At 40.6% G+C, this 19,233-nt stretch overlaps 1 protein-coding gene across 1 annotated transcript in view; it reads left to right on the forward strand.

Annotated features, from left to right (window-relative positions):
- UBE2H (ubiquitin conjugating enzyme E2 H) overlaps window positions 1-19,233 on the forward strand; it is a 140,275-nt gene that overhangs the window by 112,462 nt on the left and 8,580 nt on the right. Inside the window, exon 7 of the mRNA XM_030217018.1 lies at window positions 15,565-15,693. Coding sequence (XP_030072878.1) covers window positions 15,565-15,693 — 129 coding nt within the window. The remainder of the gene's footprint in view (window positions 1-15,564; window positions 15,694-19,233) is intronic.

A 19,233-nucleotide genomic window follows, 5' to 3' on the forward strand; every position in this document is an offset into this window, starting at 1 on the left:
AAGAGTGCCCTCAGAGATTTCCACACCCACTTAGTGGTCTATTGTAACCACTGACGGGTGACATAGCACTTCATTCATTGGGCCACTATCTCCCTTGTGGATAGTGCAAAATGTGCTATTTTTGTGCTTTCTGTGCTGCTCAAGTTCCCAGCAAAACTCAAACATAGAACCGAGCTTAAGTCTATTTTCTATCAGCTGATATTACCTCTGCTCCAGGCCAGTTCTTCACTTGGTTGGGCCTGTGCAGGCTGAACTGCGTGTCCTGTTCAGCTCCAAAAGCTGAGACTGCTTCAATTCCCCACCTCTTGTGTAACTGGGGCCTGTACAGGCCAATGATGACACTTTTTTTTTTTTTAATATTGTTTAGACAGGTTTGAGGAGTAACTGATTAAAATTGCTCAATGGCAAAAGAACAGAAGGAATTAGAAAGCCAAGAGCATCTTGGAGAGATATGCAAGTGCTTAACCGTTAAAGCCACAGACATGGTGATCACCATGTCAGAGGAAAGCTTGAATGATGTTGCAGTTTGTTGATTCTTAGTATAAAGGGTAAAGGATAGTGGACTTGATGTACCACTCTTCTGTAAATTGAGACTGAGAGATGAGCATCCCAAGCAAGACATCTTTTCAGAACAAGGTTGGGACAAAAGGAAGGAGTAATGCTTTGTACTAAAAACAGTGGTAACTATTGATTACTATGGGTTGCCCTGAAAATTTAATTTCAGTGTTTGTGACAGTAATGTATAGCTCTCCAGTTCTGGGTGAAAAAAGTGGATTAAGGCAACCAACCTTATAGGATGGCATGCAAAGGGGAGGTCCTGTTTTTAGGTAACTTAAGTCTGTTAGATCTGAATTGGAGTCTATTTACTACAGGATTGGAAAGGCCTTACATTTACCGTTCTTTAGGCAACTAGTTCAAGAGCTCACTAGAGGGGAGGCCGCACTGGATCAAGTACTGCAATTAGAGACCGTTAACTTCGTAGTGAAGGGACTTTGATAATCTAGTGATCATTGTATTTTGAACTCATGCCTGAGCTTAACCATAAGATTACGGTCCTGGCCCTAGGGGTCAAGAGAGGGTTAGTATTGTTGAAGTCCTATGAGAAATCCCAAGATCTGAAGGCTATGGTGGAGGAACGTGTGGCAATTTAAGGGTGTGGGGGGAGAAGTGCAAGACAATGTAACAGTTTGTTTATAGAGTGCACATCTATTAGCCCCTTAACTAGGACAAGAGCGAACAACTGGTGAACAGAAAAGGTATTTTGATATATTTTCAAGCGATGTAGTAAAGCAACAGGGAAAACTTAACGGTGAACTCAGCTTCAGAAATGAAGATAATACTGAGACCTCAGCTGCAGTACTGTTTTCAGGCCTGAAGGCTGTATCTTTATAAGAACACAGAATAGTCAGCTCAGAACAGGGTTAGGTGTTTCATTGGTATTATGCTGATGTCATATCTCTTATTTGAATTTCAGTGCAGATAAATATGTATATTTTTATACTGTTTCATGGTAGTCCTATTGCTAGGTTTTAATTTGCTGTTCTCAGGTTTACCTGCATGTGGGAAAGAGGAACCCGAATTACAGCTACATCGTGCAAGGTTCCACGTTAGGAGTCACGGACCAAGAAAGGGATCTAGGTGTCGTCATTGATGATACGTTGAAACCTTCTGCTCAGTGTGCTGCTGCGACTAAGAAAGCAAATAGAATGTTAGGTATTATTAGGAAAGGAATGGAAAACAAAAATGAGGATGTTATAATGCCTTTGTATCGCTCCATGGTGCGACCTCACCTCGAATATTGTGTTCAATTCTGGTCGCCGCATCTCAAAAAAGATATAGTGGAATTAGAAAAGGTTCAGAGAAGGGCGACGAAAATGATAGCGGAGATGGGACGACTTCCCTATGAGGAAAGGCTAAAGCGGCTAGGGCTCTTCAGCTTGGAGAAAAGGCGGCTGAGGGGAGATATGATAGAGGTCTATAAAATAATGAGTGGAGTTGAACGGGTAGATGTGAAGCATCTGTTCACGCTTTCCAAAAATACTAGGACTAGGGGGCATGCGATGAAGCTACAATGTAGTAAATTTAAAACGAATCGGAGAAAATTTTTCTTCACTCAGTGTGTAATTAAACTCTGCAATTCGTTGCCAGAGAATGTGGTAAAGGCGGTTAGCTTAGCGGAGTTTTAAAAAGGTTTGGACGGCTTCCTAAAGTAAAAGTCCGTAGACCGTTATTAAATGGACTTGGGGAAAATCCACTATTTCTGGGATAAGCAGTATAAAATTTTGTACATTTTTGGGATCTTGCTGGGTATTTGTGACCTGGATTGGCCACTGTTGGAAACAGGATGCTGGGCTCGATGGACCTTTGGTCTTTCCCGGTATGGCAATACTTATGTACCTCATTTATTGTATTTATGTTTATATTTGGTCATTTTTGCTATTGTTATGCTGTTAACAAAATTGTAAGTTTTATGTTAAACTGTACCTGCTGTACGCAGCAGGTACAGTTTAACATAAAACTTACAATTTTGTTAACAGCCTTTGGTGAATCGCTTCATAAATGCGGTTGGTTAAATCCCAATCAAATAAATTAAATATTGTATGGCCTGCAACATAATTTAAAACACTCAAACTACTTGTTGGAGGAAACGAAGGAAAGATGAGGTTGGCTAGAAAGATTAAAAATTTTTAGCAGACTTGGTAGTTGCAGTTTTCAAAGGACAAGATGTCATTGTACAAGGAAGAGAAGGGGCATGGAAACTTATCAACGGAAATGGTAGCATCCAACACTGATGTGCTTGGGAAAAATTAGACCGTGGTCAAAGCAGGGTTGAAAGGTTGAGTAAAAGATACATGATGGGCTCAGGGAGGGGACTTGGTATATATTTAGATGAGCATACCAGCTCCCATAGCAGTCTACAATAGGAGAGTCACCAGAGAGGGAAGATGAAATGGCTTAAATAAGGAGCAAATACACTGCATCTGATCAAGTTTGTCTGGCTGACAGCTGAATTTGTATCCTTGCTAGAACAGGGTAAACTAGAATAACTGGGAGATAGGATGGGCTCATTGGTTCATGGGCTCATTCAGTAACATGGGCTCATGCCATCTACCATGTTACTGCACTTTTAACAGACATCTTTGTTTAAATATCTTTATTGAACAGACAACCAAAACAGATACACTTATTTGTAGTTGTTCATTTACCTATATATGTAATCTCTTGATCAGTCCCCCTTTCCCCCCCGCCCTTCCCTCCCAACCCTCAACCTCCCAATCCAAAAAAACACATCCTCATTCAAGCTTAACATATTAAACTTACTCTTATTACTCCCAACTCCCAAAACCGAACCCCTCCCCCTACTTTCCCTCCCATCCCCTCCCACCCTCCCTAAGCAAGTATCTAGATCCTCTCCTCCATTATGTCTTAAAGTGACATGGAGTTCAGAATAAGGCTGTGTGTTCGTTCCGACAATGATTGACTGTATGGTTCCCAAATTGCCCGAAATGTTTTCTTTCGATTAAATGTGCGGCAGGCATCCCGTGCTTCAACCACCAACAAAGCATGGAAAGCATTCCTCCAGTGCCAAAAGGAAGGCGCCACCTCCTATGTCCAATATTGTAAAATACATTGCTTCCCTATGACATTGGCTTTATAAAGCAATGAGCGATCTGCCCGTCTAGGTGGGCTCCTGCTCTCCGTCATGCCCAACACAATATCCTTCAGAAGCTCTCTACACAGTAGGGCCCCACAGTAACTCATTATCTTATTCCAGAAATCTCTTATATATGGGCATCTCCAAAGCATATGAAATAATGAAACGTCCATATTACCACACTTACAGCATTTAGGCTCCTCCAAACATCTGGCATAAAATGCCTGCTTGGGGGAAAAATATGCTCTAGTAACTCTAAATTGAAGTTCTCTATGTCTTGCGCTATATATACCTGAGCATATATCTCTCTCAGGCTTTGTAATAGGTCCCCATCCTGCACTTCCACCCCCAACTCTGCTGTCCATTTCCGTACTATATCTTTGTACCTTCTAGGTGGATTCACCACTACTATAGCTCTGTACATCGTCAAAACCGTAACTTGGACGTTCTCCGATGGCAGAAAAAATTTCTCCAGTATTTTATATATCCCTCTAGAGCATAAGTACCTAGAAGGTACAAAGATATAGTACGGAAATTTCCACTCCCCACTATGGCTGCCATATGCTCTGTAGATGTAATCTCTCCCGATTCCTGCAGCATGTCTGCTACATAGACCACACCGCTCTTCACCCATTGTGCCACTTTCCCCTGTACTAACCCCCGGCCAAAATCAGAATTCCCAATCAAAGGTATCATATCCGTGCAGTAAGGGTTCTTGTGTAATTTCAGAAGTAAGTATTGCTAGGTACGTCTCATGGTATGCAACAGGATATGTTTTTGCCTCAATTTAGGCATGCACCTATAGGACACATGGAGTAAGAAATGCAGGTGCAGGGGCTGAAAAAGATCTCTCTCTAAGTCCCAAGGTGTAAACTCCGTTCCCAATACCCAGTCTGCCAAATGTCTTAACAGGCTTGCCCAATTGTACCATCTAATATCAGGAAGTCCTAAGCCCCTAATCTCCATCCTCCATATAGTCATTCTAATTTAAGCTTAGGCTTCTTACCTCCCCAGCAAAATCGTGATAACATTGATCTAAGCTGTCTATGATCTTTCTGTAAGATATATAACGGTAATTGTCTAAAGACATACAGCCATCTAGGAAAAATTATCATACTATATAGACTGATTCTCACACTCAAAGACATGGCAAATGCTGCCATTGTATTAGCTGCTGTCTCATATCCTGCATAAGTCTGTCTATATTCCTTTTATATAATAAACTAGTGTCTGCAGTTAACCGGACTCCCAAATAGGTAAATCCCTCTTCTGCCCATCGTAATGGAAATCCCCCCCCCCACCCATCGTTTCCGCAATGTAGAGTTAGTGGGTAAACCTTCCGACTTCTGGGTATTTAATTTAAACCCCGAAAAGGCCCCGTATTCGGCAAAGCTATCCAGTAGCACCGGCAGAGATTGACATGGATTAGGTATGTGGACCAATAGATCATCAGCGAAAGCTGAGATCTTAAATTCCCATTTCCGTATCTTGATCCCAGTGATCTCAGGATTCCCCAATATCTCCCGGATTAACAGATCTAAGGTCAGAGCAAATAGTAAAGGAGACATCGGGCAACCCTGGTGCATTTTCCTACTTCTGGTAAATGCTTGCGCGTAGACACCATTGACCCATACCCTGGCCATGGGCCCATTATAAAGTGTGGAGACTGCCTTTTCAAAAAAAAAAAAAAAAAACCCCCAATCCCATACATGCATAATGTTTGAAACAGAAAATCCCACTTAACCCTATCAAATGCTTGTTCGGCATCAAATCTTATTAGTAAGGAGTCCTGCTGCTTGGTACGCACCCACTCTAACGATGCTAAGATCTTCCTAATATTTTTAACTATTTGTCAACCTTTGATGAAACCCACCTGAGGCAACGCTATAATCTTTGGTAGCACTCCTGCTAGACGCTGGGCCATTATCCCTGCAAATTATTTAGCCTCATAATTAATTAGTGATATAGGTCTATACGATTCTGGCCTAGTCGGATCTTTTTGTGCCTTAAGAAATACCATTATATCCGCTAATCGTAATGGTGTCGACAGCTCACTAGCTTCAACCAATGTATTAAAGAAGTCCGCCAGTGACTTTGCCATGTCTACCTTCAGAAGCTTATATAGTCAACCTGATACCCGTCTGGGCCCGGTGCTTTATTCAAAGCACTCCTCTATCTCCCTTCAAATTTCTTCAGGATCTATAGGCTTGTTCAACAGCATGTTCTGGTGTTCCGACAACTTTGGTAAATCTAAATTACTAAGATACATCCCCGGATCCAGCTCCTCCGATGTATCTAATTCATAGTTTCCTGTAATATTCATGAATTTTCTGCTTAATCTCTTCATCTGTGTGCACTAATTTTCCCGAAGGTTGACACAAGGCCAACACTCTTTGCCTGCCCGTCTTTTGTCTCACCATTCAGGCCAAGTCTACCCTGTTTATCCCCATATCTATAAAGTTGATATCTATAATAAGCAGCCGATTTAGTCCTCCTTTGGTGCAGCAGCTCATTAAGAGCTGCTTGAGTGGCCAAAAGCCTCTCTTGAGCTTGGTTTGTTGACGTGATATGCTCTCCGTAAGATAGTCAGTTGTTGCCCCAGCCTAATTATATCCTTGTCTCTTCGCTTCTTTTTGTGGCTACAGTACGCAACGATCTCCCCACTTAAGAACCGCCTTCACTGCTTCCCAGTAAAGTATTGTTTTATGTCTATGTTTCCCATTGTAAACCTTATAATCCATCCATTTATCCCGTATAAAGGCTAGGAATTTTTGATCATAATATAATTCTGGGGGAAATCTCCACCTTTTCTGTGCAACCCGTGAATCCCGCTCTTTTAATTCTATAAATATTGCTGCATGATCCGAGATTATTGTTGGATCTGTGTCCGCTACCTGGACCCTAGCAAAACTCCTCTCATCTACTAAGATATAGTCTATGCGAGCTTGAGTGTGATGTGCTCGTGAGTAATGAGTATAATCTCCAACTTCCGGGTGCAATACCCCCCACACATCCACCACCCCCAATGCCTCACATAACAGCGGTATGCCCTTTGTGGTATCAATGACCATTCTTTGACTATTGTGAGACCTATCCATACCTGGGTCCGCCACTATATTAAAATCTCCTCCTATAATCAGCTCCGTATGACTAACCGACTGCAATTTACTAATAATGTTCCTGTAAAATTGCTTACTGTAAACATTGGGGGCATACACATTACCTAAGAGAAAGGATGCTCCATTTATCAATACTCGAGCCACTGTATATCTCCCTTCTGGATCCACGTATACATTTTGTTTTTCTACCTGAAGAGATTTATGGAATAAGATCACTACCCCTGCCTTTTTCCCCAACGCAGGGGCCTCTATCATACTGCCCACCCACCAAGTTTGTAATTTTTTATGTTCCAGAGATGACAAATGCGTCTCCTGTAACATAGCAATTGACGCCCCTTTCCTCTTCAAATTATGAAGTATTTTCTTTCTTTTAATGGGCGATGATATACCTCCCACATTCCAAGAGTATATTTTCAGTCCCATTATGTTATTGCTCCACCCACTCTGATTCTTAACAGAATATTTACCATTGAGCATGTTGCCTGAGCCCCAACATCCCCGTACACACATCCAATGAACACCTTCCACTTCCCAGAGCCTCACTCACACTCCCACACATACCCCGGATCTGCACATTTTCAACCCTCCCCCTCCCCCCCTTTCACCCTTCCCATCCCCTTTTCTTTCACCTCCCTCCATCAGGACAAGTTACCCTCCGTCGCTTACACCTCCTCCCTTTCCATGCCTTCTTCAGAGTCATACAAGTATCTTTCTCTCCCTGTGATATTTATACTTAACCCATCAGTTCAATCTCCTTAACAGTTAAGCACAATACATCTTTCTTCCAATACATATTTCAACTGATAACTCTGAAATCGAACTGTCCCCACCACATCTCTTTTCCCTCCGTATTGACCCTACCATGAGCCGCAGCCCCTCCATCTCTTTGGAAGGACAAACAATCAATGTAGTTCCGTACAGTCCCACTGTGTATGCATCAAGTACGGCCCGATATCCTCCTAGCTCGCCTCCGTATTCATTTGCTGCAGATAGGCTCTAGCTTCATTCACCTGGTCAAAATGTCTAGTCATAACCATTGTCCGTAATCTTCAGTTTAGCCGGATACAGGAGCGCAAAGTGGATCTTTTTCTTATACAGCTCTGTGCACACCAGCGAGAGTTTTCCTTAGCTGCTGTACATGCTGAGAGTAATCCTGGAAGCACAGTATATTATGTCCCTGGTATGTAAGCTGACGTCCCTTCCGCATTTCATTCAAAATCTGCTGTTTATGTCGGAAGTTCAGGCTTTTAAATATTACTACTCTTGGTTGGTTCGTTGTTTCTCTAATCGGTCCAATCCGATGTGCTCTTTCCACACACAAATTCTGAAGCTGATCTCCAAGCTGCAGCGCCCGCGGAATCCATTCTTCCAAAAAGGTTGGTAAGTCTTTATCTAATAATGTTTCCGGGAGTCCCACTAAGCGCAGATTATTCCTCCTGCTACGATTCTCTAAATCATCCAATTTGGCCTCTAAGTCCACCACCTTCTGCTGCAGTTTCGAATGTGATTCCTTCAGCGTTGTTGTACATTCCTCCAATTCAGAAGTGCACTGCAGTCCCGAATCCAGCTCCAAGCATATATTATCGATACGCTCATGTGCTTCCTCTGTCCGATTATATATTTGTTGCAGCTTTTTATCAAGCGCTGCCTCCACCGCTGCCGTCATTTCAGCTACCCACGCCAATCCAACTGTTGTCTCACCTGGGGTGTGTGGGTCGGCCATTTTGTTTTTCGCCAGTTTCGATTTCTCCCAGTCTTTTCGTACCGCTTTTGTCGTCATTTTGCCGCTTGTGCTATAGTTTCTTGGTTCTCTGATGGGTTAACTGACTCCACCACTCACATATAATCTCTCGTGATTCCTTCTCTATTTAGCTGATTTTGCTGATTATTAGAAGGCGCGCACGGAGCTCTGCTTTTCAGCGTCCGCCCCGTAGCATGGCAAAACGTGACCCCCTTAACAGACATCTTTATAGGCTTTGCTCACATGAAGTCTTATATAACATGACATAGAAAGTTGTATAACATCGTGCTATATGAAATGTTCATGAACACTTAGCTTGAAATTTTTTATTTCTTTGGTTATCTTATTCTTTATTAGTTCTGAGACCTCGATAGTACAATCCCTTGAATGCCTTTTAATTTGGACCCTGAACAATTTAAACAAAGCAACAAAATAAAACTACTGGCCAAGAGGTTAAAGGATTGAAAAATGCTTTTGAGTTTAGGTTTTTCTGTAGGGTCTTTGAGAGTGTTTAGTTTACCGATTATGGATGTGAAAAGCAGATAAAACGAAACTTTTACTGAAATTACTACATGGACGGTTCCTGCTGGTATAAAAGCAAAAAATCATTTTAATACAAAGTGTAAAAAATAAAGAAAAAAAATCAATAATCCACTTTTGTCACATAAATTAATCACAGATCTTCTGTAGTGTAACAAAACCCCATAAATTCCAGCAAGAGGTTTTATCTATGGGAACACAATGCCACTTAGCAAGGCATTTATGTTTCAATAATTTTTATTGATTAAACAGACCAGAATACAAACAGCAGTGATCCTTGAAGAAACATTATAACATTGTCCACAGTCATCAACTTTTTTTAAACAATGGAACGAACACCCATCTCCTTACACCTCCCACTAAGTGTTGCTTACTAACAGTTAGTTCCAAAAACTAAACAAGATTACTAGACACCTCTCCTCAGGATGTGAAGACATGAGAAAGAATGAAAAGAAGTCATCTGGTACTTAACAAGGATTTAATAAATTAGTCAACTTAGCTGCCTCACTTTTTGGGGGGACATAACTCTATAGAGAATTGAATGGGGGCAGAAATTTCACCCATCCCCACTGTACCTACAGTTTTGTTAAATCTACTTCTTGATGAGTGAGGAGGAAAAAAGCTCTTATGCAGTTTGGTTTATCGAGCAGATTTTGAAAACTCTAATATTGATATAACATTTAAATTGGTTTAGAGGTTTTCTCACTAAAAGATCATACTTATCAGGAATTAGGAAGACAAACTAGGCAACAGAATAATAATGGGTGATTTCAGTTACCCCGATATTGACTGGGTAAATGTAACTACAGAACATGCTAGGGAGGTAAAATTGCTTGACGAAATGGAGCAGCTGGTACAGGAACCGACAAGAGAAGGAAAAATTCTAGTGGAGCGCATGATCTAGTGCAGGGTTAATGATGTTGGGGCCGCTTGATAACAGTGATCATAATATGATCAGCTTTGATATCTGCTTTGGAGTAAGTACACACAGGAAATCCAATATGTTAGCATTTAACTTTCAAAAGAGACTGATAAAATTAGAACAGTGGAGAAAAAACTTAGAGGAGCAGCTGCGAAGGTCAAAAATTTACATCAGGCATGGATGCTGTTTAAAAATACCATCCTGGAAGCCCAGGCCAAATATATTCCATGTATCAAAAAAGGAGGAAGGAAAGCCAAACGACAGCCGGCTTGGTTAAAAAGTGAGGTGAGGGAACCTGTTAGAGCTAAAAGAAAATTTTTCAGAAAATGGAAGAGAGAACCGACTGAAAATAAGAAACAGCATAAGGAATAGCAAGTCAAATGCAAAACGCTGATAAGGAAGGCAAAGAGGAACTGTGAAAAAAAGACTGCATTGGAGGCAAAAACACATAGTAAAAATATTACAAGAGGACCTTACGAAACTGGGAGACTGGGCATCTAAATGACAGATAACATTTAATATGAGCAAGTGCAAAGTAATGCATGTTGGAAAGTGAAATCTGAATTATAGTTACGTAATGCATGGTTCTACATTAGGAATCACTCACTAGGAAAGGGATCTAGGCGTCATCGTTGATACCCTCTGCTCAGTGTACGGCGGCGGCTAAGAAAGTAAATCGAATGTTAGGTATTAGGAAAGGAATGGAAAACAAAAATGAGGATGTTTAATGCATTTGTATTGCTCCATGATGTGACCACACCTCGAATATTGTGTTCAATTCTGGTCACTTCATCTAAAAAAAAAAAAGATATAGTGGAATTAGAAAAGGTACAGAGAAGGGTGACAAAAATGATAAAGGGGATGGAATTACTTCTCTATGAGGAGAGGCTAAAGTGGCTGGGGCTCTTCAGCTTGGAGAAAAGACGGCTGAGGGGAGACATGATAGAGGTCTATAAAATGAGTAGAGTGGAACGAGTAGATGTGAATTGCTTGTTTACTCTTTCCAAAAATATTAGGACTAGGGGGCATGCAATGAAGCTACGAAGTAGTAAATTTAAAACAAATTGGAGAAAATGTTTGTTCACTCAACGTGTAAATAAACTCTGGAATTCGTTGTCAGAGAATGTAGTAAAAGCAGTTAGCGGGATTTTAAACAGGTTTGGATGGCTTCTTAAAGGAAAAGTCCATAGACCCTTATTAAAATGGACTTGGGGAAAATCCACAGCTTATTTCTAGAATAAGCAGCACAAAATGTATTATTGTGTTTTGGGATCTTGCCAGGTACTTGTGACCTGGATTGGCCACTGTTGGAAACAGGATGCAGGGCTTGATGGTCCTTCGGTCTATCCTTATGTACTTATTTGGATTTTGGTCACACCTTTTTCAGTAGTAGCTCAAGGTGAGTTACATTCAGGTACACTGGGTATTCTGTTCCTGGAGGGCTCACAATTTGTTCCTGAGGCATGGAGGGTTAAGTGAACCGGGCACCTCTGGATGTCAAGACTGGTGCTCTAACCACTAGGCCACACTCCTCCACTGCACTTGGTTGTGATGAATGGTATTATTTTAGATAAATGGGCTGTAGGATTCACCACTCTCCCAGTGTTCTTATGTTCTCGCTGGGTTTTGTATTAGAGACAGCAGGTTTTGGGGTATCTATGTGCTGATATCACAGTGCTAATTCTGACCACCACCAATATTTACGAAATTTAATCTAGTATAGAGAGATGTATTTCCTTGATTATCACCTGGATGTCCAACAGTTGGCTAAAATTAAACAATGATAAAAAATTAAACAATGATAAAACAGTTTCTTTTGGTTGTTCCGAAAGGGATAATTCCTCAGGTTTACTCCTTTTCAGTAAATAATATGACTTTACAACTTAGATTCCTTGGTGGTGGTCTTGATCAAAACCTGATGTTGGAAACACAAATAAATGTGCTTGTTAGGCAATGTTTCTGTTTGATATAACCTCAGATGAATTTGAAAATACCTAATTAGGGTATTGTTAGATTACATAATATCAAGGCTTCTACTGTTAGATTATATTGCAGTAATCTAGTTTATCTGGGTTTTTCTAAGAACTTGTTAAAGAAGTTACAAACTATGCAAAATACAACTATACGGTTGATTTGCTGATTGAAGTTTGGTAGATTACACCTTACTATATTCAACTTCATTGGTGGCCTGTGGAGGCATTTTTAAGTTGTTTGTTCAGAATTATTCATAGAATCGCCCTGGTTTATGTGTTCACATTGACTAAAGTTCTGCATTCGAGATATGGGACCTGACATTTTTAAGGTGATCTCCAATGTGTAATGGTTTAAGATCTAAGAGAAAATTTCTTACCCCTTTTTTTTTATCAAACAGCCAAGTTCTGGAATGTATTGCTTATATTTGTAATTCATTTGACTTACCATTTCCTTTCTTAATTCTGTTAAGACTATTTTATTTAATAAGTATCTACTTTTTATTTATTTTTATTTGTTACATTTGTATCCCACATTTTCCCACCTAATCTCTTAGATTAACAAATATTGATTGCTGTCTTAGGGCTGGTTTAATATAAATATTATTTGTACTTCCCAGACTGTTTTGCTGGTACTCTTATAATATGTAATTCGCCTCAAACTGGACATTTGTGCAGGCAGCATATAAGTACTAGGTAATGTAATCACATCCATGATTGGTAAACTAAACAGCATTCTCAAAGACCCTACAGAAAAACCTAAACTCAAAGGTATTTTTAAATTCTCCTTTAGCCCCCTAGGAGTAAAAGAAAATTAAACTACTTGGTTGTGTTCTAATGCAATACTTCTCAATTTTTCTTTCATTCACACCCCTCTAAGTGCGTTTGAAGCCTAACTCTGGTTAGCACCAGAGATTTTGACAACCCTCTCGTGGGAAACCTGTGGCAATGTCTCCCATCCCTGCAGGATTCCTGCTTCTTGAGAAATCATACTTCTGGGATTTCCCATGATCTCCATTCCCATGCAGCACTCAACATCAGACACTACCATTTTTGTTCTCCGAGGACAGCAGGCCAGGTATTCTCACATACCCACCAACCTCCCCTTGGAGTTGCTTTCTTTAGCTAATCAGAAGGAGTGAAGGACGCTCGCTCGCACATCGGGTGGGAAGGCACCAATGCATGTGTGGTGGAACACTACTAGAAAGTTCTTGATCTTGCTAGTCTACGTCCACACCGGGTTCCAGATGATAATGCATTTAAGGAACAAAGTTATCCAACACTGATAAGCCCAGGTGAAAAAGTAATTGCCCACTAAACTTAATAACTGGCCTACCAGCAGTAGTTGCAACCAGTCACTTTCTGTAATTTATCAGTCTTTCGTACTGCTGTTGAGGGATCTTTTTGTGCATGAGGTTGTTTCAGGTCCTGTCACAGCATATATTGGGTTTTATTTTGTTTCTCCTCAACCATTCAAATGTAGACTTGCTTTTGTGTGTTAAGCCATTGTCTTGCTGTGTAACCCACAGGCAGCTCACAGGTAGATGACCGAACTTTCTCCTTAAGAATTTTCTCGGACAGTATAGAATTCATGTTTTGTTTTGTTTTTTCAATAATGGCAAATTTTCCAGGTCCTGAGGCAGCAAAACATCCCTAGTCCATCTCTCTACCACCACCATGTTTGACTGACTGGCATGATGATCTTACCGTGGAATTCTGTATTTGCTTTGCAGCAGACATAATGGGACCTGTGCTTTCCAAAGTGTTTCACTTTTGATTTGTCTGTTCATAGAACATTATCCCAAAAGGTGTGGGAATCATCCAGGTGTATTTTTACAAATGAGTGAGCACTGATGATACTCTTAGATAGCAATGGTTCCAGGCTTGCTACTCGGTCATGAAGCCCATTTTTGCCCAGTCTTTTGTTGTGGAGTCATGAACATGGACCTTAGCTGAGGTTCAAGAGTCCTGCAATCCTTTGAATGTTCTGGGATGTTTTTTGACTTCCCAAATGAGTTGTCACTGCACCCTTGGAGTAATTTTGGCAGGCCAGCCACTCTTGAGAAGATTCACCATTGTTCCAAGTCGTCATCTTTTGGAGATAATGACTCTCACTGTGGTTTGGAGTCTCAGAGGTTTAGAAATGGCTTTGTAGCCCTTTCCTGACTGATATTTCAACAGCTTCTTTCTTGTTTTTCTGGAATTTCCATGGATTGTGGCATAGTGTTCTTGTTGAAACTTTGTGATGACTACTTCACACATGGTAAGATTCAATATATAGTGAGCTTTAGATTCAACAGGGCTTGCTGCGATCAAGCCCTAACTGTTCAATCAGATTAATCTAATCAGTTTGGTCAATTGGTTGAGTAATGGGGCATTTACTTTTTTACATAGGTTATGCAGAATGTTTTTTATAGAGCACATTGATTAAGGTGATAGATATTGGTTCAAAACTGAAATTTTTCATTTCAAGAGTTTGCAAGCTTTTCAAAAAGGAGCATTTCCAGTACCGAGCCTTCTGAATCATAACAAACTATAAACTTGACCGTACATTAGGTAAAGACAACTTTGTCTTTATTTTGGTGATATCTTGTATAATTTTTTTTTGAAATCCAATTTAATTTTTCTTGTCCTGGTAGCTTCCTCCCTGTTCGGGCTGCCAACTCAATTGCGAGATCTTGCCAACTTCATAGGGTCACTTCCTTTCATGTACCTAGTCTGGTCATAGCAGTTGTCCAGAGTCAGGACCATGCGCCAGAGTTCCTTCAAGGGCCCTGTATCCTTTGAGTAGTAAGCGTGACTCTCCCCCTCCCTTTACCTCGGGGTCGCCGCCTCCACAGCATCCCCAGCCAACCTGGAGAATGGAAGATGAGCTGGTCCGAACCCAGATGTTTCTAATAGCAAGCACTAAGTATTTTATTTCATTAGAATAAAGTGCTTTCTTATTATTGAGAGCAATTTGCTCATGAAATCAGTATACATCTTTTATATTGAACTGCACATAAAAGAAGCCCTTAGTAAAAGGAATATGGAATTTTTCACCTTTAGAGCTGCTAAACTTACTTATTGGGTTGACGGACACTTTAGCATATGGACAACTTCTTCAGGTTATTCCCCAATTGTATTGAAACCTTCTGGAGCCTCAAGGATTAAAAACACTTTCTCATACACACAAAATAAGAGAAAATCTTTTATTGCATGTACTCCTTAGTGTGTCGTGATATAAATGTTGATTCAGTCTAGCTCCTCATTGCACAATATGAAGATTTGAAATGTTGTAGGAACTGAAATGCTCTAATCCCTAAAAATGACCCTACCAGAGTAGGAAGTGAAGCTTGCATATTTCTGCTGGTACTGTATATAAGTAGACTTCAGTTTTCAGCACTATTAATATGGTATTTTTCATTATTAATGTTGCTCGGGCATATTATACTGGTGAGAATGTATAAAATAAGTTTTTCTCTAAATATTTTAGGTTTTTATAGCTTTGAGGGCACTCCACTGTTTATAGGTCTGCTTCTGGCTTTGATTTGTGTTCTGAGATTCTTGTCTTTTTCAAATGTTTGGATTCTTACTAATTTAGAGGGTTTTTTTCTTCTCTGTGCTAATACTTGCAGATCTTACCAATATATTTGAGTCGTTCTTGCCCCAGTTGCTGGCTTATCCTAACCCAATAGATCCTTTAAATGGCGACGCTGCAGCAATGTATCTCCACCGACCAGAAGAATACAAACAAAAAATTAAAGGTAAGGGCTTATGGGACTTGGTGCTATTTCATGTTTCAAACTGAACTCATTTTGCACTTTAAATGTTTCTGTATTTTTATGGTGATAACTTTTTCTCAGCTCATTAGACCCTTGGCTACATCCAAGTTCAGAAGTAGGAGCAGTGCTCGTGCTCTGATCCAGGTTATAGTGGTGAAGTTATATTCCTTCTTATAGAGATGAACACATCATGCCTCTGCCATATTTCATAGTTTTGTTAGGATGACAGTTTTGATGCTGTATGGAGTTGTGAAAAATGTACTATTTTAGCAAGAATTCAATAAGATTCACTTATCTCATTAAGTCTGCAGGCACATTATTGAATCACGTGGTTAGCTTTTTGACAAGTCGTGTTGATTTGCAAAGGGTGACTACAATGTCTAACATATTTTTGAAGAACTTGTTAAGGTTTTTCTGTCAGCTTCATCTGCCTGGATTCTTTTACTTTTTATTTTTTTTTTTCTTTTATCCACCTATCCAGAATGATTGTGCAGGTGATTCATGAGCTTACTGAGAGGCTGAGCAATTCAGCACCATACTTGCCGAAGCCTCTAAACCTAAGTGGATCAGATATTTTTATGGTGGTGGTGGGGCAGTGGTTCTAAGCTGCAGTAAAATATAGCTAGCTAGCTTGGAGATGGCGTTTAGGGTTCACCAGCACATTGAAGAGGAATGGGGAGACCCCCAAAGATGTGAGGACCTGGTGGTCCAGTGGGACCCCGAACCCCCCCCCCCCAAAAGGGCTAGCCCTGGCGGTCTAGTGGTGGCCCCTCAACCCCCTCCTACTTTGAAGAAAGGAGGAGGGACTAGGACTCCCTCCTTCTGGGCATCTCCTCAAAATGGGGGCACCATACCCTACCCAGTGCCCTTATATGGTAGTTAAGCCTCGCCCAATGCATCCCAGAGTGGGCAGGGCACTGCCGTTGTGTGGAGGCGCCCAGCAGGAGGAGAGGGAGTCCTAGTCCCTTCTTTCTTCAAGGTAGGAGGGGGTTGGGGGGGGCGCTGCTATACCACCAGGGCTAGCCCTCAGGGGGTGGGGGGTAGAGAGTATGGGTCCACTAGATCAGGGCTTTAGGTCTTTTTTTTTTTTTTTGGTCTGGGCATGCGCTCAAGAGCTATGCTGTAATGCACAGCTCTTGAGCTCATGCCCAGGCACAATCCTCCTGTAGTTATCCCTCATGCTCAACGCTATGACTATGCTGAAGTTTGCCTGTCGTTAATGTTGAGCATGAAGGGGGGTGGCTGAAACAAGCTGATGTGGTGGTATTGGAACAGCGCTGGAGTTTTGAGCCAGCTGGGCATTGGTTTTGTTCACTCAATGCTCCAGACTCCTGGTGAAGACTTAGGCCGAAATAGGTACCGTGTTGAGTCCATTCTCCAGTGGAACTTGTTTCCTTTGTTTGATGAGCTGTCTTAAAGCAATCATTGCTGTCACACAAGGTCTCGCCTCACCCAACGCGTGGAACAAACTCCCCGAGGCCGTACGCCAGGCCCCCTCCCTGCCCATCTTCAAATCTCTGCTTAAAGCCCACCTCTTCAACGTCGCCTTCGGCACCTAACCTCTACACCTCTACCCAGGAAATCTAGACTGCCCAACTTGACATTTCGTTCTTTAGATTGTAAGCTCCTTTGAGCAGGGACCGTCCTTCTTTGTTTATTTTGTACAGCGCTGCGTAACCCTAGTAGCGCTCTAGAAATGTTAAGTAGTAGTAGTAGTATTTCACCCGGCTCATCGCATTGGTCATTCTCACTCTTGTACTTGGTTTACATTGCATTCTGTGGGTTTTATTGGCTGCCCTTTCTCTTGTTGAATATCCTACTTTTGAACCTTTTAAGTGCTACTAGTCTTCACTTTTTTTAATGGTAATATCTTCAGTGACTGTTATACATTTTTTTAAACTACTTTATGTAATGTTCCACCTGGTGATGGTTTTTTTTAAATTATAAATATTTCAAATCCAAACAGCAGTTCTTACTCAATGAAGCCAGAAAGTCTTAATAGCCTTAAAACCATCAATTTCTCAACTAATATGTTTCAGAAGTATATAAAGGAACAAAATGTGTAAGTAAGTAGGTCCTATAGAAAAGAGGTTCAAGTGTCTAGAAGACATGCAAAGCTGCATGTTGGAATTCGACGCAGCAGTATATTAAAAACTTGATATACTGCTAACCCAGTAACAGGATCTAGGTGGTTCACAATATCAAAATACATAAAAGAAATCAAAATAAGAAAAAAAATTACTCCATAAAATGTAGGAAATACCTAACACAAGGTTAAGTGTATTATAAATGCCTAGATTAAATTAAAAATGTTCAGAAGAATAGATCTTCAGATTCTGATCAACCCAGTTGCTTGAACTGCTTTACCCATAGAACTTACAAAGCACTTTAAGCAACTGGGTTGGTCAGAATCTGAAAATATATTCTTCTGAACATTTTTTATTTAATCTAGGCATTTTACCTTCCCATTACAGTGATACCTCGGTTTTCGTTGATAATCTGTCCGAAAACAATCAATGAAAACAGAAACAGACGAAAACCGAGGCAATTTCCATAAGAATCAATGTAAATCCAATTAATTCATTCTAGACACTCCAAAAAACATACCAAAAACACATTTTATAGAGAATAAATATAGTCCCATGATGGAGCTAAAGGGAAAGGGTTAACTTATTAGCAAGGGAAACACTTAACAGGGAAAATGAGATTTGAGCACGTGATTTTATCTTGTGGGCGTTGTGTTAGACGCGTGGGGTGATGCTCACACAACGAGAAACAACGCCACAATGAGCAGGAGAACGCGTGGGTCACCCTTTGTTTTTGCAAAATTAGCAGTGAAAACCGAGACAACCAATGAAATCCGAGACACATTTTTCACTGAAAAAATCAACGAAAACCAAAACCGACGATAACAGAAGTCAACGAAAACCGAGGTTTCACTGTAAATACCTTTCTGTGAACTCACTGTCTACACTTCCCAAATTCCCAATGTTTGATTTTCAGTTACTGTATATTTTGATGTAGTTGGCTATGTGAGTATTTTATTTGATAAGGTCTGAGCAGATTCAGAGAAATTTAGTAATCTCTCCTGGTGGGAAGTCCTGATTAGTTTGACATTGGGAGCCAGCCTGCACAATTTGCACGTTTATTGTCCAGTTACTTTAATCAGATTAGAGTAAAATTCATAATTAAAACATGATCGCATAAAAACTATAAACATAAGCAGACAATAACTGCACATCTTATAAGAAAATAAAAAAATATACTGCATTAGGGCTTTGATACCAGTTCAAGGCACAACCTCAAAAACCTGCCCAAACAAGTCAATCTTTAAACCCTGCTTAAAATCAGCAGTGTCATTTTCCAGGCACAAAGCAAGAGGCAACCTGTTCACTCTTCTGCTCGTAATTGAAAAAAGTGAATGCTCATGCCTCTGCAAAGAAGTGTTTGAACTAGTAGATGAAAATGTCTCGAACTGTGATGGGGAAGGGGCCTTGATCTCGTATTCCTGCAGCCTGTATA

This window comes from Microcaecilia unicolor, chromosome 10, assembly GCF_901765095.1.
Source record: "Microcaecilia unicolor chromosome 10, aMicUni1.1, whole genome shotgun sequence".
NCBI lineage: Eukaryota > Metazoa > Chordata > Amphibia > Gymnophiona > Siphonopidae > Microcaecilia > Microcaecilia unicolor.